Here is a 25232-nt window from a genome sequence, read left to right as displayed (position 1 = left end):
GTCTACACACGTCGTAGCTAAGTTTATTAGATCCATGCCGCAGAGTGTGACATGCAATGATCTTATAGGATTGCTAAAATCGTGCAGTGTGTTTTGGGCTTAAAGGGCCATTATCCTGCAGAATTTAGCTTTATCCCTAATCAAACAAAACTAAACAATTTGACCTAAAAGTCTTCAGGATTACTTGAAAATTACTGACAGGTGTGTTTGATTAGGGATGGAACTAAACTCTGCAGGAAAGTGGACCAAAGTTGCTCATCTCTGATCTACTCAGTTGAATTGTGGTTGAGGTGATTAGCATTTGTGTGTTCTGTTTTGATCCATATTGTTTGTGGCATTTTTGAACCACTTCAAATGGAAAAGCATTTCTACAGTACCTTGGACTTTTCCACAAGAGAGTATTTTTACATTTAGTACTTCATGTTATTAGCATAACGGGGGAAAATATTTGGTTAAACCAAACAAGGAACTGAGAATGATGAGAGATTTAATGGGATCTGATAAATCCAGTCACTCTGTCAATAAACAGGTCCATTTATGACTGAACCCAGCACAGCCCACCTGAATGAGGTCTCTGCCAGCAAACCTAGATCCTGCTGACCCTAGACCAGCCTGTGAGAATGACTGCTGGGTTTGTCTGTTTTGAGTGGACCATCAATACCAGTTCTGTGCTACAGAGAGTGGATCAGTACCAGTTCTGTTCCAGAAGATCTCAGTTGGTCGTACATGCTGTCTGTGGCCAGACTCACAGCTATGAATGGTCCCATGCAGCTACTGTACAGAGCATCATTCTTCTCTCTGTGATGTGGGGCTGACATCCAAGGGGTAACCCAGGGAGGAAGCCAGCAGCGCTGGGTGAATATTTTCCTATCCCCCCCATCAGGAGTAGATGTATCGGGTGCTGTTTTGTGTAAATGTGTCTTAAGCTTAAAGAAATCTAAGCTGTGTTCATTGACGGGGAGTGCGGCAACTGTAGTGAGGGAGAAAAAAATGGTTCTTTCTCAACGCCCCCACTTTCTCTCATTAGATGAGCAAAGCAGAGAAGGAAAAACATCCAGGCCCTCGCGGCCTCTCCATTAATGCCCCTGGGTTTGTTTGTGTTCCCAGTTATTCACGCACTTTGCCATTTCCCCAGGAATCTTAAACACCCCTGACTCCCCGTTCCACCTGGACAAGGGCCTCTGCACAAATATGGTGTGCCCCACTATCACAGTCTTGTCTCTTAAGCTGTGGTCAGGCCCAGTTGGTTCTCTGTAATTCCAGGAATAGCACCTTAATACCCTTCTACCCAATTCCACTTCCATACCTATCCTACCAACCCCCTTTTTTTGTAAACCATCCACTCCAAAAGACCACCAGGTCTGGAGTCTCTTGATTCAAGAGTCCTCTTCATTTTCAGGAAAGGTAACCTCCCAGACATCTTGATAGACCTTTGTAGCCCCTTTAAGACCCCTTGCAGTGACTGACACTGCTCATCACCCACATGACAGGATTTTATAACACACACACTGAGGAGCCAAATGGTGCCTCAGATCGGAGACACGGAGGAAAGTCAAGCATAGGCTCTCTCCTGAGTCTCAGGGGCTTTCACAGGGAAATATTTGTGAATTTGAAAAATAAAGTCATCCTGGAACAGCAAAGGAAGATGAATGGGGTCCTGTGCTTCACTGACGGGCGTACTGAACCCCTCTGTTTTGACTTTTTTTTCTCACTGGCCAAGTGGGTACACTGGACCGCTTGTGAGGAAAGGGGGCGGAAGCAGGAAGTGGCTGTGTAAGGTGATCTTGCAGCGCTGCACAGAGACTCTTTTCAACAGCGGTCTCTCACTCCATTGCAGCGACACATCAGGCAGTCCTCAGGCCACATAAACAGCAGCTCACACCAGGGACATCCCAGCATGCACTAGCACCCCACCGCCAGCCTCAAAGACTCAACATGAGAGAGAGAGAGCCATTCAGCGTTGGAGCTGGCAATCTCAGTCACCAAAGTATACAGTTTAACTACCGCTTTTTTGAGAAAAAAATTACATATTCTGTCACAAACTGAATGTCTGTCTTTCACTCAGACCGGATGTATAGGTTTGAAATTGTCATAACTGTGTGTTTCTCGGTTTCCTGTTTGTATTTATATAGCATCTGGGCAGCTATAAACACACACAAAAAATGCTTCACACAATGGTCACCAGCTCAACACTGATAAATTCCGTAGTGTAAAATAAAGCACACATAGCAGTTGAGCAGTTTCGGTGATTTCCCCTGAACTTTACTAATACTTTGTCTTTTAATGCAAAGCATATAAGTTCAATAAAAGGATGCTGTTTTGAAAGACTCGTGTACAAAATGTAAGTAGACATGACTAGGTAGGTGCGGTATGACTGAGTTTTTAAAAGCATGTTATTGTTTCCAGAAGCAGCTAAAAGCATTCGTCTGAGGTACCTTGTGGTTCTGTTTCCTATCGCATATGTGCATGGGAGTTTGTGTGTGCATAGCCACATTATTCAGTTCAGTAGCTCTCAAAGTTCAAAGACCATCAAAGCTTTCACCATTATAAGACACTCCTCAGACAGAAAAGCACTCATAAAGTCTTCCAGTGATCCGTTGTTCCAAAATTAACTGGAATAAATTGTATTAGGTGGCTGCATGGCACTTTCTCAACTTTTTTTTTTTTGTCATCTCCTTCCAATAAAGCATCACACTGACTGGTATACTTTAAAAAGGCTGAGTTGTAATTAGGTCATTTGGACATTTCCTTGGACTATTTAAAGGAGGCATGCTTTAGGAAAATGTGGGTACGAACTGACTCACCCGTTCATTGCCTGGAATTCCCTTCTACTGATGGCTAGCCGACTAGTGTTTTTTGGCCTGCAGGGACAATTTAAATAGAATGTGACAAATAAATGGAATAATGACAAGTGGCTGAATGAGGCTCTCGTCACACTGACGCCCATCCTTTATTTTAAGGAGTCAGAGGCTGCTTTAGTGGCAGGCCTGGAATTTTATCCACGGCTGTAAGTGGACCTCCATGCTTTCTCATTCGTCTTTTGGTTCTTTTTCAGACCTTATTCTTGCTCTCCTCATTCATCCTTTCTTTCTAAATCCCTCTTCTGAACTGTCAATTTTTTCAAGTATTCACCTTTTACTTTTTTACAGGAAGAGAAATTACATTGCATGCCATTGTTTTGACCCTGATTTTGTACTTTCCTGTGTGGAAAAAATTACCTTGACTTGCCTCAAGCCACAAACACCCCTCACAAGACCCGTAAACTTAGGACCAAGCTCACAGTGATAACTCTCACAGACTGGAAAGAATCCCTTTTGTAACATCTAGCAAGTCTGGGAAAAATTTGAAATTAAATAAAAAGGCCCTGAAAGGTGCAATCCTTAATTTGAAGGTAAACACATAAGTAGCCAATCCACACAGAACAGACATGTGGTTTTAAACATTTTTCCCCCTTAGATCAGTATTTCCCAACCTTTTTGTATCCCCACAGCCCGATCAGTAGTGCTCAAAACCCTACAAGGGACACAAAACAGAAATGTGTTTCTATGATTTCAATTTATCTCAATATTGATTAGCATTATTATTAAGATTTTCAAAGTCATCAAAATTTGGACTTTGGATAAAAACATACCATATCTACAGTGCCAAAACTGTTATGCAGGCAATTGTGTAAAACATACATTTTGTTTTCTTGTCCTAAAAAGGAGCTTAAAAGGTAAAGATTAATCATTATAAATTCTATTTATTGTTATTAACAAGACAAAGGCATAATATGGAAATATTAAATGTATGGAAATAGGTATGTTATCGAGAGAGACTTTTTTTAGTTCCTGTTCCCTCCTCCTACATCATTAATCAGAGTTGATGGTGCTGACTTTATAGAAAATGTCTGACTTCCTGTTCGTCAATCCTTTCAATCCTGCAGGAAAGGCATAGAATCTGAATGCATTACACATTACATTTTTGCATGCATGCGTACTGTGTGTCTGTTGCTTTGAGTTTTATGTGATGTGTTGATCACTTTGAGGTGTGTTGTTTAGTTTCAGACTTAATTAAACAAGACAACATATTAAAATAAGCCATGTAACTGTCAAAAAAATTAGCCTATAATATAAACACATGCATAATTTGAAACTCAGTGAACAAAGACCTCATTCTCGCAATCTTTTCAACTAAAAGGTTTGTGCACTGAAACTCTTGAGATTGAGAAGAGTGTGAAAATCAAGGATACATACAGACCACAGATAATGGTGCTTGGTAAAACATATACCAATTGCATTCAAAAAGCGCTGCACGAGCTCTCGACGCCAGGGTTCAAAGTCCAAAGCGAGGGAAATCTGCCTAAAACACCTTCTCGTCATTTGCTCAATAACATTTTTTTAAGGACATGTGACAATGTGATTGTCACATGTGAAATTCGTAATGAGAATCATTTAAATATCTGCATGCTGTTGTCAACAAAAAGAAGCACTAAGATCTTCCTGTGGCCAAAATAAAATCTAAGAAAAAGCAACAAATCCATCAACATTGATAAATGTTAGTATTGTTATTTTACTGTTGTTCTGTAAAATAAAATAAAAAAATAAGACAATAATAATTACCCTACAACAGCTCTATACATTTATTATAACATTCACACATAGTGTTCAAATTGGGATCTGTAATATATTCTAATGTTTTAAAAGAAGTCTCTTCTGCTCAGCAAGGCTGCATTTATTTGTACAGTAAAAAATACACGCCTGATTCAAGAAGGGGGTCCCAAAAAAATATGAATTCAGTAACATTAATTTTAAGTTAAATTGTGCATTGTTGGTATAATGTCTGATAGAATGTTAAAAAGTGTTCAGTGTAAATATTTTTAAATTGTTGTTTTGTAATTGAATTCTTTATTTGAAAAGCAGGACAAAACAGTAAAAAGCACATTTTGGCTATTTAATTTATTCAATAGTCAAAAAAAAAAAAAAAAAAAAAAGGCAAAATAGGCCTACATGAAAAAATGCGAAAAATCGTGTTCGGTATTCGGCCCAATGTTTCATTTTGTTCAGCTTCGGCCAATAATTTTCATTTCGGTGCATCCCTATTAATTACTCACCTCATGTCGTTCCAAACCTGTAAGACCTTCGTTCATCTTCAGAACACAAATTAAGATATTTTTGATGAGATTCGAGAGCTTTCTGACCCTCCATAGACAGCAAGGGACCTACCACATTCAAGACCGAGAAAGGTAGTAAGGACGTCAATAAAATAGTCTATTTGACATTAGTGCTTCAACTGTAATTTTATGAAGCTACGAGAATACTTTTTAAATGTGCAAAGAAAACAAAAATAATGATTTATTCAACAATTTCTTCTCTTCCACATCAGTCTTTCGCACGTTCAGGAGAGTACCACGATGCACCAAACTCTCGTGAACAAGCCTCAAAGACTGGCACGGAAAAGAAGAGGTTGTTGAATAAAGTCATTATTTTGGTTTTCTTTGCACACAAAAAGTATTCTTGTAGTTTTGTAAAATTACAGTTGAACCACTGATGTCACATGGGATAGATGAACGAAGGTCTTACAGGGTTTGGAGCGTCATGAGGGTGAGTAATTAATGACAGAATTTATTTTTTTAGTGAACTCTCTCTTGAACATCTTTAACTCATAGCGATGTTAAAACACATTAAGCAAACTAAAACCCAACTGATTACCTTAGCAACCACAAAGAAACAACATTTCCTTCATTTTCTTTATGGTCGTTATAAGACTAAACTCTAAAAAATCTATTTAAGCCGTAGTGTAGATGTTCTCTTGATGTGTTGACCTGTGGTATTCATGTGGAATATACAGGTTAATGAAACCTGACCTGTGACATCCCAACCCCTTCCTCTACTCTTGCCTAATGGCACGCATCCAATAAAGAGGGAAAAGCCCATATAAAGTTAAATTTAAAAAGAAAAAAAAAAAAACTTTAAAGTGATGTAATGTGACTGATTATAATCGCGATTTTGTTTGGGCAACGGTAATTCCCCTGTTAGGTGCTGAGTGATCTGCCCTGCCACTCTCCCTCTGTTTGGCCCTAACTGAACCTCAACGTCAGTTGAACATACAGCGTTTTAGTTGATACGGGCATTGAGCCGAAGAATAAGGGAGTTTAGCTCATGTGGTGCTGGGCTGTCCTCTGTCTTTGAGAGCTGCTGAGAGGATATGAAAGAAAAGTGGAAGTAAACGGCACTCATTGCCAAACTTCTAGAACTCACTTATCTTTGGCTTGAGCCAGGCTTCTAGAATCAGGTCCACTGGCCAGTGTTTTACCTCAATCTCTCTCTGTCTCTCTCTTTATGCAAGCTCTTAGGCTAAAAGCCAATCATCACAATAGATAAGTCTGATTTTAGCTTTATTTGAAAAGGGTTTCAGCGTAATAAATGATCAACTATTAAGAGAATTTCCTCTGAAAACAGAGGTCTATTAAGAAGTGGAGTTGAAGAGGTGGAGAATGTACATATATGAATGAAATAGCTGTAACAGATTAATGAATAAATATAATCTCATGCCGGGCGCAGATGGAAGTCTTTGTACAGTACCTTCGCAAAGTGACTGAAGTTATTGTATTCAGTTCAGAGCATTTGGGGACATTTTGGTCATTAGCGGCGATCATGTATCACTTTCTCCTTTCGTCCTTGATGAAGTTCATTTTACGGTTAATAAAATAGAGCTGATTCAGAACAGTGACAAAATCCTCCGGCCTGGAAGAGGAAAGAGCACTGGAGACTGATATTTTAAAAGGACTTAATTAGTGCTAATAATGCTCAAGGTCAACAGGTTCATAACGGGACTAGGAGTCTGACCCTCTTCTCAACTTATTAATGTCCCATTAGTTTAACCATCTATTGTTAACGTAAGACATTTTCCTCCCTCGCTCGCTACACGACTCATGAGTAATGTTCCATATCCTTGTAGGGCTTCGGGAAATGGTCAAAAAATGGTGAAAATCTCTTTTTAAACTGCCTGAAACAAATATTCCATCATGTTTATGGAATGCTGTGGTTAGGAATATGGAAATAGACTGAGTCAGAAATTACATAGTAAAAATGGTCTGGTCTGGGGTTGGAAAGGAAAGGTTTGGTATTATGCTCTGGTCTACCCCCATGAGACAGAAACGCATGAATGCTTCCTACCTCTATCTAAAATTCTTCTCCACACTGCTCAGCACATTTCTGGAAAGGATGGTTATGAGGTAACCATCTAGCGCAACTATCAGTAATCTCATAGCATCCCGAAATGTAACCTTTTTTTAAAAAACAAAACAAAAAAACTTCCTGACAGAGGGACAAAATCTGATTTACGTTCTTCTGGTACCCGTTAGCTATCGTGCATGGCAAAAGCTAAAAATAAATGGGTTTGCGAGCTACTGCAGCTGTGTTTACTTTCCAAGCTACTATTAAAGTTCTTTATTATCTGCATATCAAACACATCAATTTTAGTAAATGAGAGTTATTTTTAAGTGTCATGAAGAATTATACTGGTTAATTCACACTAGAATGCTTGCAGGATACTGAAAAGTGCAGCCGCTCATTGTTGACTTTAGTCTGCGACTAAAAACTCAGGCAAATTGCTTAAATAATGGATGTTTTAAAAAAAAACAATATAAAGAGAGCTGATTCTTTTGAAGGTCGGTCTGGCTAATAGTCCCATTCTCTGGCAGAGAACCAGCTGTGTGGGCGTAAACGCTGGCAATCCTTCAGCCAGTTGTTGTGTTTTTGGTGCGTGCAGTGCAGACTTAAAGCGATTTAGCTGCTACCTGTGAGATGAGAGGCAGTCCCATCATCCCATGAGGGTCTGTCATAATCCTCCCAACCTTTCAGATTCTCTTTCTGTTGTCTTTGTCTCTCCCCTTCTCTTCTCATTGAGGAGATCTTTTGCCACAGTGAGCATCTGGAAAAGGCCGACAGTGTCAGGGAGGCCACCCAACACTCCTTATTGGCTTACAGGGAGATACAAGGAGCCTTTGTGTTTAAAGGTGCAGGATTCTAGAGGATGTGCTGTCTTGAGCAGCGCTATCCCAGATGGACCCTTCTTTGTTTATGGAACTTTGTCTGGAAGCCTGCTCACCATTCCTACAAATGCCAGCTGAACCCCTGTAGAGCATCCTGTAAACGGCAAATACATATTTATAAGAGTTTATGGCTCTGATCCAAAATAAAGGACATACCTACACAGGCAGCGTTTTAATTTAGCATGCAAAGGCTGTTTCAAAAGATAGGCAGATTCCACAACCTGGCCAAATTCATATGTATCCTTCAGTAAAAAAGTTATCTCATAATACATTGCAGAATGCAGTGGAACAAGGAAATGTTGATTAACTCAATCCTGAAATGGATTAGACTACTTAAATCAACATTAGACTGTCAAGTCTGTGTTTCATGTGAATAGCACTATTTATGCTGAGTATGATGCACGGTTTTGGTACCTTTGTAGAGCATTTTGGAACAGAGCCTCTGTGTGGAGGTAGAAATAAATCTACAGTGTGCAAGTGTGACAGTATAAAATATGGACACGGTCACTATAGGTTTCTTGTTTAACATGTCCGCTTCTCTGTATTGTGTGTAAGGCTTTTGCTAATGCCAATGTTTTCCTTCTTAGTGGAAAAGAAATGATAGTTTTGGCTTCCTGTAACATATTGTTCTTAAGCTGGCTGGGAAATCAGGGTGCGCTGTGTCAGGCGTGAATCATGTGTACATTTATCAGAATTTAGTCTAAGTGACACACACAGGAGTAAAATCAGCACCATTAGTAACAAACAAATCATTTCAGACCCCAAGAGTTCACACCTCAAGGTTATAAAGACGATTTATAATTAATTTACGCCCAAGTAATGGACAGGTAATTGCTTAGGTTCCATATGCTGTAATAAATAGAAGGATTGCCAAGGGAAAGAGACAGAAGAGGACTAATGGAGGTTTAATTGGAGATGATATCTGACAGGATAGTTTCTCAGAGGTGTTAAATGGTGTGTTTTCATTGTGATTCAGACCACATACAGTACATCCTGCGTGGAATATATCTCAGGAAATTAAGTTTTTAAACAGCAGGATAAATGTGATAAGGAGACGCACCAGATAATTAGCATCTGACATTGTGTTCACGTGCAAAAGATGTTTATGTATACGATTTGACGTACAAACAAACTGATCTTTCTCTCCGCCTTCGAGTGGGTGCATGTGTGGTACAACCATATGGAGCTTTTGGTAGTGTGTGGGCAGGCTGATTTGACACCCGGTCTGTGGAATACACAAGTTTGCTTTAATTGACTTATAAAACTGCCTAAAATGCTGTTTTATGGAGCCATTTTCAGACTACTCTCACGGGATTTGATATCAAGTCATACTTTGCAACGCTATGTGCGAAGGGCACTCTTTATTTCCTGGCTAAGTTCTCATAAACTTTCATCTTTCATGAGTGAAAAAAAAAGTTGGCTTACCAGAGAGCTAACGTTTCACCAGATATGCACTTTAAATAGTGTATGGATGGATAAGGGCATTAAATTCATGGTCTGCGTGTGGCGAGGACTGGCTACAGGAAGAGTAGAGATAGAGTGGAGAAGTCAAGCTGACAGTTGAGAGGATATAAATGACCCTGCGTTCTTTGTATGCTGACAGCTCTGGCTTTGGTGATACTTCTAGTAGGCCCCTGTGAGTCCCGCAACTGCAGTCTTTGTTGTCACAGTCAGCTTGTGTTCCCTTCTGTGGCCAGGGGCCTGGCTTGTGTTCCCTTCTGTGTTCCAGGGGCCTGGCTAGCCTGGGCAAACACAGAGGGAGATGTGATGTATGGCTCCCGGCCAGATCAAGCTTCTCCTCTGTAGGGTGCTCCCAGCAGTCGAGTGGAGTTGAGTCATCCTGTAGGCTGCAGGGAAACGAACAGACACTCCAGCTTTGACTATAACAGGAGCTGGAGGGGGGATGTGACTTTTCACAGTCAGATCCAAACCCAGGCAGGGCTCGGACTCCAGACCAACCTGCTAAATACCAGGGCCAGGTGGACGACGGGATAGATAAGATAGCCTTTGAGAAGAAAAAAATATAGCCGTTCAGTGTAACAGCACCTTTGAAGTAGGAATAGTTCAAATCTGAGATTTTCAACTGTTGTGCTTTTTTTTTTAACATTGCAGGACATTAACTTGATGCACTAGTCACTGTCACAAGACACATCTGTTACAAGATTTTCCATATTTAGAGTTTAGAAATGATCAGATAGGATTTGTAAAGGAAGAATTTAGTAGAGTCTTAAATTCCTTCCGAAATCAACCTTGGGTTCAGTTGTTACTGCTTGAAATATTAAGATGGATGTTAATCCTTTCTTCAAGCAACAAAAATGAATAGGTATGTTAAATCTGAGCTATTAAGCCTCAGGCCTTCTGTAGCCGGAGGTAAGAACAGTTCTAAAGCAGGCAAAATAGTCACAGCTATAGTTTTTATTTGCAGCTGCCTCTAATATGGAAGTTTCAATCTTTTACTCTCTTCAGTATTCTTAAATGGGCTTATTTATGAATTGGCAAAAAGTGATATGCTTGGGCAAGAGCAACCATCTCCAAAGGCCCTTTCTCAGGGGTGAAACAGTGCAGATAGACTGATTTACATGGTCTATTATTTTCAGGCTTCTCTGCCAATAGTTTACTAAGATCTGAGTGACTCATAGGGTACAATGTGTGTATTTTTTTTTTTTTTTTTTTTTACTGAGTGCTTCAGGGGTTTGTTCTAGGCCAGGTATGTTGAGCCACACCCTTATCAGTCATGCTGTCATACTTTACCAGTGAAATACTCACTGTACACTCAACGTGTCAAAATGCCCCGAATTGCTTCAAAAGAAATCTAATGCGTAGTTCACATGTTTTAAAACGAGTCATAGCAGAGCTCTCATACCTTACTATTTTATCAAAAGATGAGCCCAGCGCTGTAGCCTGTGGCCTTGTCAATGAAACGAGTTAATTGCACTGCATATATAAAGCATATTAAATATGACAGGAAAAACAGTGATTGTGGAAGAAATCTGTGAGAGGGCAAAAGTAATGTATTGGCATCTAAGATGGAAGTAAATAGTTGTCAAGATGGATTACAGAGTCTTTTGTCTTACACAAGTTGCAGTACAACCCATTTCAGAATTATATACAGCAGTGCACTTATTTCTGGGAGGTATGAATGAGATGTGAGGTTAGGGTGATAAGTGAAAGTGAGGGAGGGAAAAGTAGCTTGACCGACATTTCCCACTTGGCCATATGACGCAGATGTATTGTTAGTGCTCTTTAATTTCGCTCCTGTACCATACCATTATGGATGCCGGGTCATGTGTGCCACAGGGAAGAATAATTCACGTGATAAGGTTGTGGGTTTTGGTCCAGAATTTGTTGCCTCTAGGAGAAAACAGAGTTTTGTAGGTCACATCTGTACATTTTACCCCACTGCTTTTACTCTTGTGGATATGCAAGTGAGAGAATGAGAGGCAAGTATTGACCTGTGATTGTCTCCAACCCCAAATGCCCTTAAAGCAAAAAGCACTAATAATCTCTATGGACAAATAACTTTTTTCTTTTTCTTTTTTTTTTTTTAGAGTCAGCTGCTCAACGCATGCTCTTGAAAGGCGCTGTATACATAGATTTTCCAAGCAGAGAAATAACACGTTACTGCCAAACTCTCAGCTGCTTATAGTCTGGCCACAGCCAAAACACTCTTAGCCAAAGTGAACCTGAATATAAGCAATGTCTGGAGCACCCAAAGAGGGTCATACACAATTACGTGTCTTTTCACTGAGATTTATGTCATAGTATGTAGTATGGTATATTTTGTGTACATTTGCATGCTTTAATTTGCCATTCTTGTTGATTTATGTGAATGAATGCACTGTGTGCAATAACTGATGCAATTCTGCCCTCTTCAGGTGAGAAGTGGAATTGCTTGGTCTTTTCCAGTGCTACAAAAAACCTTTTACCACCCGAGCGATTGCTTTTATGTGTAATTACAATTTATTCATAATGACGGAGTAGTATAACATATTTTCATTTTTTTATGTAAATAAATGTAATATTATCTAAAGTGAAAACTGACATTTTATTATCCTCTCTTCTATTTTCAGAACATCAAGACGACAGATGAATATTCCATCATCAGGGAAATGAAAAGATAAGGAAGAGAGAAAATAAAAATAAATCCTGTGCTTTGAGCTTCTGTTACCGCAGGCCTATTGATTCTGACTGGAACACAATGTGTCCATGTCGCAGCCTGCGCAGATAAGGACCAGCGTGCTAAACTAGCCACACCGGCATCATGACTGAAGAGACTAAACAGCCTTTGGCTGCCAAAGAGCTGAATAATGAGTCCAAAAAACAGGATAAGGGGACTGTGGAGCATAAAACCTTAAAGTCCCCTGAGCACTTTCACAGTGTGAGTCTGGAGCCACAGGCTGTGAACAATTTTGCTAAGTTTGCAGAAAAAGAGAGAGACAACACGCAGCAACGTGAGGCTGTGATTCGGCCACAGCAGGCTGGAAAGATTGATTTTAAGTCACTGCAGAACCATTCATTCAACAGCAACAGGACGTGGCCCAGCGGCAAGGACAGCCCTCAGTCACCTAGTGGAAGGAGTCGCAATAGAGACAAGAGTAAAAAGTCAGGAAGAGGAGAGCGTGGCAACCCGCAGCAGTTGTACAGACTGAGTATTACAAATCCACGCTCAAATCCCACAATTGGGATAGCCTATCCCCAGCAGAAAGTCTCACCTCCAAAGAAGATTGAGTCCAACAGGGGTCCTGTCTCAGGCAGCTACCGCTTCCATGTGCCAAGTATTCCAGAGCGAGAGGCTGAACTGCAGCAGGAAGAACTACAGTTCAGATGCTTCCAGGAGAGTTCGCCTAGCCTTACTTCCCAAAGCTATACCTCACAGGCTGTTGCTGCCCCCTCTGTAGGACCTGCTCACCAGAATCCACCACAATCGCAACAGAAGCCCAGCCCAATCGAGAGTAACACCACACAACCTGCCAACGAAACTTTATTTCCTGACTTTCAACTGAGTGAAACGGACACATGGCAGTCTCCAGACAGGACTTTCAGAAGCACTAGTTTTGGTCTGTCTTCACAAAAGCCAAACAACCTTGTGGACTTGAACAAGACCAATGGAAGTTTTATGCCTGTACCATTTCAGTACGGATACCCTTTGTTAGAGGAGTCAGCCTCCGATTCCTTTCCCTGTGATCGAAATACACAATCTCAAGATTACATTGACATTTCTCTTGCCCCTAACCATAATTCTTTTTCCTTTCCATCCTCTGCAGAGGGACATGAGGCCATGCAAAGTAATGCACAGTTTGGTAATGACCAGGTACAGGACAGGCAGTCATACCAGTTACACCCTAAACCACCCCAGTACATGCAGACACAACAGTCATCTGTTCCCAGCAATGATGAGAGCTCAGCATCGAGTACTTGCCAATCAGAGGAGAGTAAGAGCGTTTCAGATAAATCTGATTCTTTTAGTCCAGTAGACAACAGGGACACAGGCTTCGTGGTAGTGGGCAAGAGAGGCTGCCATCTTAAAAATGGTACCACCAGCCAGAGAGTTCTTATTCAAGGCAGTGTTCATCATACTAGGAATATTGCACAAGGTTCCAGTTCCCAAATACATGTCATTAGCCCTCCACATAATGGTATTCACATCAGCCCAGGGCCTCTTGACAAAAGTGTAAGTAAACACCATGTCAGGGTATCACACCCCTGGGAAGGGCCAAACAAAGCCTTCCCACCACCACTCATAGACCAGACCTCTACGCCTTATCCATTTCAGTACCAACCAGCACCAGAACAGAGACAAAACGGCATTAATGGCCGTATGCCTTGGCAGCAGATATGCTTCACAACTGCCATGCCAAACCAAAACAGGATTGATCTCTCCAGGCAACTGAGCAATCAGCAGCTTACTTTTTTGATAGGCCCATCAGACTGGCAAGATGACAGTAAGCCACACAAAAACAGCAACCAGAAAGATTCTAATAACTTTATCAACAAAAAGACAAATGAGGGCTTCTCAAACCAAAGGCAGGACAGTGTCAAGCAAGGCTGCAATACAATTCCACCATGTCATTTTACAAGCAAGGTAGATACAAATCAAGGCCAGGTGGGTGATGCCAAGAATAAGTCATTATACTTTGGTATTAACCCCTCAGTGCCAGTGACATCGTCAAGAAACTGTAGCTACCCTCCATTACATGTAGCACCCTTAGGGCTGAAGATGGTGTCTCCATATGTCTCTCCTTCACATTCGCCTACTCAAAATCAAGCAACTAGCAGTACATGTTCATCACTCTCCCCAGCCTCCACAAACTCTGTCACCAGTAACTCTGATGACAGCCAAATTCCAAAGGTTCTGTCCCCTCAGTTTTATCAGCAGCAACAGGACAAGGCATTGATGTCATCTAGTAGCATGAACACCAACCAGCATCACTACCATTCGGAAGCATCCAGAGGCTTGCACTATAAACAAGAAAAAACCAAAGAGAACATTGCCAGCTTCATGTCACATAACAGGCATTCAAAGTCCAACATGGACAACGGGAAAGGTTGTCTGGAGACCTACAGAACAGAAAACCATCCCCCACCTCCGTATTCTGCCCACCAACTCGCCACATCATTAGTCTCAGCAAACCTTGACCAACTGGATGTGCTTTTGACATGCAAGCAATGTGATCAGAATTTTAATAATCTTGTCTCTTTTCTTGACCATAAGCAATACTGTGGACAGCATACATTTGCACAAAATGACTTTAAAGATGTGCCAAAAGTGGAAGACATAAGGAAGTTTCAGACAGACCACACAAAAGCCATGTCATCTGGATCCAGTTACACAATTTTCCGGAGTTCTTCAGATTTGCATCTGTCTCTGCTTGGACTAAACAAGAATGGGGAAATAGTGCCAGATAATGAAAGCAAAGGAGATATAAAAGATGATCCAATGAAACTGATGCTACCATCTGCACCCCTGCCGGATTTAGAAATGGAAGATCCCAAATTGGATAGCCTTATCACAGAGGCTTTGAACGGACTAGGCTATCAGTCAGACAATGCAGAGATTGATAGCAGCTTTATTGATGCATTTGTTGATGATGATCTCACCACTACTAAATGCACATCATCAAGACAGACTTTGACTACCAAAGACTCCACAACATTTAAAGGTAGAACAAACAGTGAATCAACATCCAGCGAGAGATCTCAAGCTCACAGCAAATATCCTTTTGACTCAGACTTAGACAGCCTTAGTTCAGACAGCAAACTCACAGACAGCGCTTTCAAAGAAAGCCAACATGAGTTGACACAAAAGGAAGGCCTTAAAGCAGAAACCTCTCCAACAGAGTCCCAGTCACAGGAGTCAAACTGCACACAAATCGAGTGGGAATCAAGAAAGTCAGAGCAAATAGAAGAGAAAAATGATTATGGTTCTAAGTTTCTTCTATCAAGCAAGTTTTCTGCAAGATGTGGACTTAAAAGCTTGCAGAGTAGCACAGCATTAGTAAAAACAACATCTACCTGTGCCAGTAAAAGTCCAACAGCTCAGAAACCAATACCAACAGAGGGAAAAAGGAAGAGGATAGGTGGTGGAAGCTGGAGTAAAGAGCTTATTCACAAAATTGTTCAACAAAAGAACAAGTTGCATAAACTCCATGTGAAGGGCACCAAAAACATGCAGTTTTCACTTGTGATGGAGAGAGTTACTCCTGCGGTGCAGAACCCTACTTTCAGGGAGTATGATTATGTTTCTGACTCAGACGATGACTGTGAGCCTGTGAAGATAGCCAGTCAAGGACGTCTCAGCCAGAGCATTCGTTGCAAGTACACATACACTAAGGAGTGCAAGGGGAGGATTCGTGCTGACAAGAGCCGGGAAAGCTCATGGAAACAAAACAAAAATGAGTGCTTTGATCCCAAGAAAGATTTGGATGTCTCTCCATCCTTGATGAAAGACAACCCTGGTCACCAAAGGCTCAGAAGACGGAGCAGTAGGTCTTCCACAAGCAGTGAACTGAGCACATCAATAAGTATTTGCAGCGATAGCATTGGCAGCCCAAAAAGTACTGATCATACAGATTCCGACTCTGAAAAACGAATAGAAGTACAGAGGAAAGATCAAGACTCTCTTGAACAGAATGCGTATGAAGAATCGCCAGCAAGGATACGGAAAGAGTCTAGCACATCACTGGCTTTGACCTTTACAAAAAATACAAAAAGGTACAGCACTGATAAGATACTACTCACTGAGCACAAGGATCGGTTCACTACTTCAAAATGTTCAAGCATTATCTGTAAGACTGAAGAGACTGCATCAGAGCATACAATGACTAAAAGTACTGTCAGCCTTGCCAGATTCAAAACCACCAGAGTAGAAATAGAGGAAAAAGGGGATCACTTCGGTTTTGAAGCAGGAATTCTTGCAACCACAGAAGAGCCATCCAAAAAAGATTACACCAAAAATATCACATCACCAAGAGGGTCTGGAATAACACCAAGTCCAATGGAAACCACCAACAATAGAGATTCTAGCCATGTTTTTAAACTCAAAAAAGATGCTGTCACATCAAAGGGTAAATCCCACAAGAAAAGAACAAACAGTTCTGAATTGGCAGCACCTATTTTTGAGAAAGCCAGCAGTGACAGCATATCAAGTGAAGAAGCCATCAGAAGCTCAAATGATCCATTCCCTGACCCCCCACCTCTCTGCAGTTCGCTTGTGGACAGAGTCTGTTTATCACCTTCAAAAGTCCATGATGCTACAGCACAAAAGAATGGGCAATGTCTTATTCCCTATCCTTCAGAGCATGATCAGAGTCTTATAAAGTCACCCCTTTCTTTTGACACAACATCAATGTTTGGTGACCTTTCAGTGGGAGGATTTGAGAGCAATCTTTATCCAGATATTCAGCTTGCCAAAGAGAGCTTTAGTCCTCTGGAAACCACAACAGATAAGAAGGAACTTTTTGAGTCATCATTCTCACCATTCTTAGAGCAGAGAGACTGGAATCTGATGGTTGATGTTACTCCTGTGCTGCCAGATGAGATTTCTCAGTACAAAGAGGACTCTGACTCAAATGAGAATAAAACCAATTTTAACCATGTCCCATTTCCCTTGCCAGAGAAATTAATGGACTACAATCAAAATCTCAACAGTAGCGTGTCAGTTGATGATCTGGAAATAAAAAGGATAGTTACAGAGCTTGAGAGTCAGCTTCAAACAGCCAAACTCAGCAGCCCTCCACCATTAGACAATGAGCTTCCAAAACAGTTAACCATGAGCAAATTCTCTCCACTGAGACTTGACCCTGACAGTGAAGATGAGGACAGTAGCTTAGAGATGAACTGTTCCTCAGAGAACCTGCAAATTGCCAGACCAGTAGACTCACAATCAGCGCTGTTCTCAGAACCTGACTTACCATGGTCTAGTCCGCTCCCATTTGGATTGATGTGTGGACAGCAAGGTCTTCATACACCAACACATTCCTCTACTATCAACACACCAACTGATTCAGAACATGACCATTTGGATAAAAAGGACAGCATGGGGCTCACTGTTTTGAACACAGAAAATGGTTCACCTATGCATCCAGAGGACAAAACAGAGAAGAATGACTGCTTAGACAAGTCAGAGGAGATGCTTGAGCATGAAATTTACACAGAAAATCTGATGAAAAGCTTGGAAGTGATCTCAGATTCTTTGTCTTCAGGTTTTACATCACCTCAGTCATCTCCTAATCAAGAGAGTGTGGTTCCTGAAGAACACGAAAAACAAGACAATGAACACTCTGAACAAAATGAGTCTGAGCATATAGAATCTAGAAACACAAAAGCAGAGCTCACAAAGCTCTCAGTGGAGACATTTAACACAAACACCGCTACACTTGAAGAGACAACCAGTGACATTTCTGGGTCAAATAACAGAACAAAGGTCTGCATAAATGAGACTAGTAATGACACTCTTCATGATGAATTAGTAGCTAATGAACAACAGCTTGCGGAGAGTTCCTTTGAGAGTCCACCAACTACATGTTTGAACTCAAATGAAATCAATTCACAGAAGTCTTCAGTCTCCATATATGAACACAAGTGTGAGTCCTCTGTCAGCCAAACTGAGAATGCTGAGTGTGATACACAATTTGATATTAAGGACTCAAAGTATACAATGCAAAATTCAGACTTCTCCAAAATATTCCACTTCTCAGCATCCCCTACCATACCAAAAGATGGAAACACCCTGTGTGTAGAAAAAATACAGAAATATGATGAAGATTCAGCTCTAATTGCAAAGCCAGAATTAATTTCTAAAGACAATGGGCATGCAACAGGTGGGACAACAGACTGTCCGTCTGATACAGACATCCAACAACCCATTTCAAACATCATGTCTCCTCATTGTGAAGACCACTTGTCAACCCATGCACAATTAATTCATACACAACAGGAGGTTTCTCCTAAACATCTTCGTGTAGTTCAAGATGAACATGAATGTATAGACAGTATGGAGAGAGCCATGCCTGAAATGACATTGTTTTCTGTGCAATCAGAATGTGAAGAGAATCAACAAAAGAACACTGAGCAGAGTCCTCAACTACTTATTTTGACTCAGGCACCAGAGTTTTCTTACAACTCTATCCAAAGTCCTTCTGAGCTGAGAGATGATGGTCCACTATCAAGCACAGTTACCCCTGCACAAAGTAAAACCAGACCAGCCCTGGAAGACAATAACTCAGATCACATAAATATTGACAAGTCAGATACTTTTGATCCAGCAACAACAGAATTAGATCATTCATTTAATTCCCATCTGGATTTAGTAGAAATTACAGGGAGTAAAATGTCTAACCCTGTAATACTGTTGGATGTGGACAAAATCTCAAAACAACCTTTTTCTGAGCATTCTGGGGCACTGGATAACTCTCAAGATACAGGTGCACTGTATGATTTGAAACTCAGCCCCCTGAATTACAGCGAAACATGTTTCAGTGAATACAGCTTCACCTCTAAATGTCCAAACAAAGGAACTGACCAGCCTGATGTAAAATCAAACTCTACAGACAGTTACATTCTCAATGCCTGTGCTTTCTCTCTTGATAAACCATTGTCATCCAGCCCAACATATAATGCAAATGAACAAGAGTCAAATATTCAGGGCCATCTGACTGGACTTGATATACTTGAAACCTCTATAAACAACAAACAAAACAATATCAAATATTCAAGTGTCTCAGCTTCCTGCAGTAATTATGTTGAGGAAGGCAGTACAATTGACTCTGAACAAGTCTCAAAACCTGACCAAACTGACAGGGATGGTAGTCACCTTCCACCTGAAACTGTTGATTACATGGATCTGCACATCAAATTTCACAAGAGAGCAGATTCTGAAAAACTGGACCACCAGATGATCACCAATGAGAATGATGCAATGCAGTGGTCAACAATGTCGGATGTTAAGGAGAAACCTAAACCTCTGATACAATGTGCAAAAGCAGCATCCATGGGTCTAACATTCACATCTGTCCAAAATGAAGGACCAAGTTTAAAGTCAAATGAGACAAAAACATCACAGAAAAAGGGTGGTACACAGAATGCAGTTCAAGGAAAATTTCAGTGTGAAATATGTGCAATGTTCTTTCGTACACAACCTGGACTTAAAAGACATAAAGCCATGAAGCATGTAGTAAAGACTGAAGGAATTTCTCCCATTGAAAATCTAAATATGAGCAGTCAAATGTTCATCCCCGTTTTAATGCCACACCCAACGGAAAAATCACTGAAAGGTAGCATGGATGTTTTAAGTCCAGCAGTTCTTTCACATCGAAACAGAAGTGAAATCTCAGATGGACAAGAACAGCAAGTAAATACACATTTGAGTTTTCAAGGTATTGCAAGGCATTCTGATGTGTCAAAGATCCCAGGAAGTTGTGATATTGATCAGAGAACTTCTCTAAATGAAAAAGCAAATAACAGTAACACCACTGTGGACATGAGCAGTGAAATGTTTGCTCCAAAACTGATAAAGCAAGACACCTTCTCAGATGGAATACTCAGTACTCTTAAAACAGATATATTGCAGGCTATCTCTCCAGATTTTCCCTCAATGGTACAACAAAACGGTCCTAAGTCACCTGAAAAACAGGTCCCAAATAGCAGTCACAGCTTTCATGAAGTCAGTGTGAGGGAGGAACAGAAGAGCATGGTAGTAACCAACAGCAGTGAAGAGCAAATGGAAGAAACAACTTCTTCCATAGGACATTCTATATTGCATAAGGAAGGAGACACATATGACATTGACGATGTTGTGACAAAATATTGCGCTATTAAGCCAAATTATGTTCAGACAGAAGATATCCACTATTCACTTGGGGATTCTTCTGTGGATATCAAGCGTGAGAACACCTGTTCTCTCGCAGAAGACAGTCATGCATTTACTGAAACTTTAGGAATAGCGCCTGATCTCAAGGCTTTCTTTGATGACGAAAGCACTTTTTCTCAATTATTCCCAAGAAATGATGACAGGAAAAGAAAGAAATGTGCAAGGGTCTATGGTAAAAGCAACAAAAAGCAAAAACAACTGTCCTGTTTAATTTTAGACTGCCCTCACACTGGTGCCTTTATTGATAAGTATGAGGAGTCTAAAGAAAACAAGATGGGGCACAAGATTACCAGTGACATGAATGACCCTTGTGAATATGAAACCATTGAGATGATCCCCAAAAGCGTAGTCAATGGTTCTATGGAGAACGTATGTCAATCAAAAGAAGACCTAATGGATAACCAGGTTGGTTATGAGGAAAATGTAGAAACTGGCATAAAAGAATTCTTATGTGAAAAAGAGGGCACAATCAGACAACCCTTAGAGCATCAGGATGAGTTGCATGATTGCATTGTGTCAGAGAACACAGTTCCTCAGGAAGATTGTAAACCAGAGGTTCCTGCCACAGCCTGCCCTCTCCAAGTGGTCTGTGTTCCAGATAATGCCTCTTGTTCGCCAAGCACTGAGATATCTAACCTTAACACTACAATTCAGATTCCTGTACCATTTTTTGAGCCTGAGAGAGATATGTCTTTGGTTAAGACCATTGCAAGCACAGAACTGAAAGACCCCGAAAGACCTTGCAAAAAGCCTGTGGAGCGGAAGTGTAGGAAACGCATTGAACCTGGACTTAAACCTAAAGATAAGCAGTACAAATGCAAAGTGTGTTTCACATGGTTTCTCACCTTAGGTGAGCTCGACTTCCACAAGCTCTCTCATAATCCATCACCTCCTCCAACTTGCTATATGTGTGTCCAGCGCAAGTTTAGCTCACGAGAACAACTTAGGGACCATCTCAGGGAGAAACACGCCAAAAACAAAGCAGGTGTTTGGACTTGTGGCATGTGCTTGAAAGAAATTTCAGATGTCTGGATGTACAATGAACATTTGCGTGAGCATGCCACACAGTTTGCACGAAGAGGCCAGTCTCAGAGCTCCCTCTTGGACATGCCTGGGTGTTTCATGCAGGAAAATGCTGTGAAGAACTTCATATCTTCAATAATGCAGCATCGACCCAGCAGAGCTACAAAAGGAGACAATCTTAAATCATCATCTAAGGAAGAGAGAAGAACATCTTTAGATGTTAATGGACAAGAGTTGAAGGTTCCAGAGGAGTTTGATTCCATAAGTCTGAAGACTAAAACGAGTATTGGGGGAGGAAGTAAACACTGTGCAGTGACAACGCTTGAGGTTCTACCTAAAGCAGAGACGCCTACCAAAAATGCTGAGATGCATCCTAATTGCAAAGACCCTTCAAGGGACTGTCACCACTGTGGCAAGCAGTTTCCAAAGCCCTTTAAGCTCCAGCGTCACTTAGTTGTTCACAGCTTGCAAAAGATTTTTCTTTGTCACAAATGTCCAGTGTCCTACCAAGAGGCAAAGGAGCTTAAAGACCACCTTAAAAGTGAACATGAGGAGACAGATGAGCCAGACTCAAAGCATACCACACTCTATACTTGTGAACTCTGTGCCGATGTCATGCATGTAATTAAGAAGTCCTTCATCTGCAGTACCTGCAACTACACGTTTTCCAAAAAGGAACAGTTTGATCGTCACATGGAGAAGCACCTTGCTGGAGGGAACAAGATTTTCAAATTCAGGGGAGTAATGAGACCTTGCAAGCCTTTTAATTCAAAAGATGATATATCTGATATGCCACCAAGCAAGAAAAGGAAGTTAGCGGAGAGCAGCTTGGACATCACAGCATCACACGTGCAAGGCATCAAATCAGTGTTGCCAATCATAGATGACACTGCACAGAATAGTACAGAGGACCATTCTACTGAAACAAACAATACCAGTGTGAAAATTGAAGATGTAGCTGAGGACTTCCCTGAAATTGCCAAGGACATTATAGAGTGTACAGTGCAAACTGATACAGCAGAACGGAGTCTTTCAACAGAGCTGAAGGAAGAGGATGAAAGCTCTTCTCCATCTCATGAAATCCAAACGGATGAGCCCAGGGAAGACAGTGCAACTGACAAAGAAGCCCTGACAGAGATTTGTGACGTTAAAATAGAAGATGACTGTTGCACAATTCCAACAACATTGCTAGATTCAGAAGTTAACATTGCAAGCATTTCCAGACAAAATGAAGATGGGGTGGAGAAGAACTCTTCAGAAAGCCTTGAAAATGCAAGTGAACAAGAGGAAAAAACAGACTCAAGTGTATGCACCATTCAAGTATGCAGTCAAACAGATATAAGTTTACCAAAGCAAGACATGCAAGGACTCTCATCTTGCAATGACTTTGAACTCTCATCTGTGAAGCAGTCTTCAAACGAGACAAGCTACTTGAAGCAGGTTCAAACAATTGAGACTTTATTCTCCAACAGAAATGAGAATAAACAAGATGTTCACACTCATGACAGTGAACAGCCGATTACTGGCCAGGCTAGGCACATAACTACAGTCAAATCTGAGGAAACTTTGAAACAAAGTCTTGAAAATAACCCAAGGTGCCTTAGTACCACTGATTCTGCACATCACACCAACAGCTCTAATACATGTGAAGATAAGGACTCAACCAAACAACAAAAGAAGAGGAAAGAATTTAAGACACCTCACAGCTCTCAAAGAACACCATCTCCGACTGCAAGGGAAAATCTGGGCATTGACCCAAGAGTCAAAAAGAAGTTCAGGCCTAGCAGGTGTGAAAATATCGATGGGCAAAGGAAAACCGATCTTCCCAATGACTATCCAGTGCTTACATCAGTAAAGGATGACACAGTCAGCAACAAAATAATCTCCAAGCATAAAATAGGATCTTCCAATCTGGGCCTTCACCTAAAGAAAGGTCCCGTAGAGTTCTCACCCAAAAAGGTTGAGATTGTACGCCACTTCAACGGAGATTGCAAAGGGAAAAAGAGCATTCCTAGGAGACCCATCCATTCGCCTTCTTCCAGGGTCTCCACCCTGAACAACTCATTTAATAAATCACGGTCCAAGCCAGGGGTCAGATCCATAGAGACTCACTCATATCGTACTGCAGAGTCACAAAACAACCTCCTCAGCCAGCTGTTTGGCCAAAGACTAACTAGTTTTAAAATTCCTTTAAGGAAGGACACTTCTGAATCTATTAATTAAGGATTAAATGGATGCTATTAACGAGGAGGTAATTAAGTGATCCACTAGGCATGTTATTAAGGCAGTTTATTCATGAGACTAGGATTGTATGGCCTTCCTCTGTGAAATCATTTAACTCCTTGTTTAGTCACTTTATTGCATTCCTCTTGTAAATGTGTATTTACATATATGTGAAGACCAACAACAAAATGTATGAATATAGGTTGAATTTGTTGGTTACAAATGAGTTTATTTTCTCTATTTTATAGTGGAGCATTATCTCTAAGAGAGTGTATTTCATCAGCAACAAATAAAGGTTTTCGGAAAAGAGTTTACTTGAAAATGAACTGAGAATATTTGAGTTCCAAATAATGCATGACACTTTTACATTACATGTTCTTAGATGTTTTCCTAGCAACAGGACCAAAAGACATCCTAAGTCTGGATCATGTCAATGTGCCTATTGTATATGCTTCAGAGAATTACTCCTTCGTACTCATTTACTTTACTGTATTGCGAAGACACTCATTAGTATTAGCTTTTGTATCATAACCAATTGGTGCTATTTTATTATTATTATTATTTGTGTAATGTGAACACAATGTCTTATAACTGAAGGGAACATGTAGCAGTTACAATTATCATTGCTGGTACTCAACAGTTTTAGAGTAAATGACACAAAAATACTGTGTAAGATAAACCAAACAGAAAGGGTTCGTTTGTGTCTTAATTTGATGTGTTCAGAGGAGGGCAAGGAAAACGCCTTTTCCAAAGCTGAATTTAGTTTCATTTTATCTATAATATGAACTCAGGTGCTATTATTGCGCATGAAGCCCTTAGGAATTCTTCCCATGCACTGATGTTACAATACACAAACCCCACACATGATCATCTATAATGTCCCCCAGTTCTTTAATTATTATTTACTAGAACAAAAGGTGCTTTTGTCATGTTTATATGTATCTTATATTGTATAATATTGTAGGTTGATCTTTTCCAGTGCAATGCATAATGTCAAAGTTCTATTTTAATAATGTGCAAAAGATGAAGAGAAAAAGGAAAGGAAAATACAAAGCTTACTGAAGGCTTATGAGTGGATCACAAAGTGCATCATATAAACTTAGTTATTAAAAAAAATATTTGCATTAAGTCTTTTGTGTCTTTGTCTTCTCTGATGGTTTCCTTTGTTTCAATTTGACAGCTCCACAGCATGAAATATGTGCTTATAATTGCTTACAGTGTTTAATCCTGAGAGAAATTTCTCAAAATACAATGCGAAAGAATGAACTGTGTGCAGCATGTGATAAGAAATGGAGAGTACGGCTTTGTTTTAATCAGGCAAGAACTGCACCGTGTCCTTTGAATTCACATTTAATGATCAATTTAAACTGACATCAAAATGAATAGGTGAAGATCATAGAGCCATCAAGAGTTGACAACCTGTTTTAGCAGAGAGAATGACAGCTTTGAGCAGAAATAAGACGTGTAGTCTTGCAAAAAAATATAGTGTAATAAATATAAACGCATACAGTGGAGTCTAAAATGAAGACCAATACTTAAAAATGCTTATATTTTGCATTTTTCTCTTTTTTATTCTAAATACCA

At 40.5% G+C, this 25232-nt stretch overlaps 1 protein-coding gene across 3 annotated transcripts in view; it reads left to right on the top strand.

Annotated features, from left to right (window-relative positions):
- Positions 1–24768, top strand: part of znf469 (zinc finger protein 469) — a 111854-nt gene extending 87086 nt beyond the window's left edge. For all 3 annotated transcript variants that reach the window (XM_079414681.1, XM_079414680.1, XM_079414682.1), the window contains exon 3: positions 12106–24768. In XM_079414681.1, coding sequence (XP_079270807.1) covers positions 12297–23648 — 11352 coding nt within the window. In that variant the 5' untranslated portion in view covers positions 12106–12296 and the 3' untranslated portion in view covers positions 23649–24768. The remainder of the gene's footprint in view (positions 1–12105) is intronic.
- The last annotated feature ends 464 nt before the right edge of the window (positions 24769–25232 follow it).

Source organism: Barbus barbus (genome assembly GCF_936440315.1).
Source record: "Barbus barbus genome assembly, chromosome: 50".
NCBI lineage: Eukaryota > Metazoa > Chordata > Actinopteri > Cypriniformes > Cyprinidae > Barbus > Barbus barbus.
Note: the sequence above shows the minus strand (reverse complement) of the source record. Positions and strands in the feature narration are given on the sequence as shown.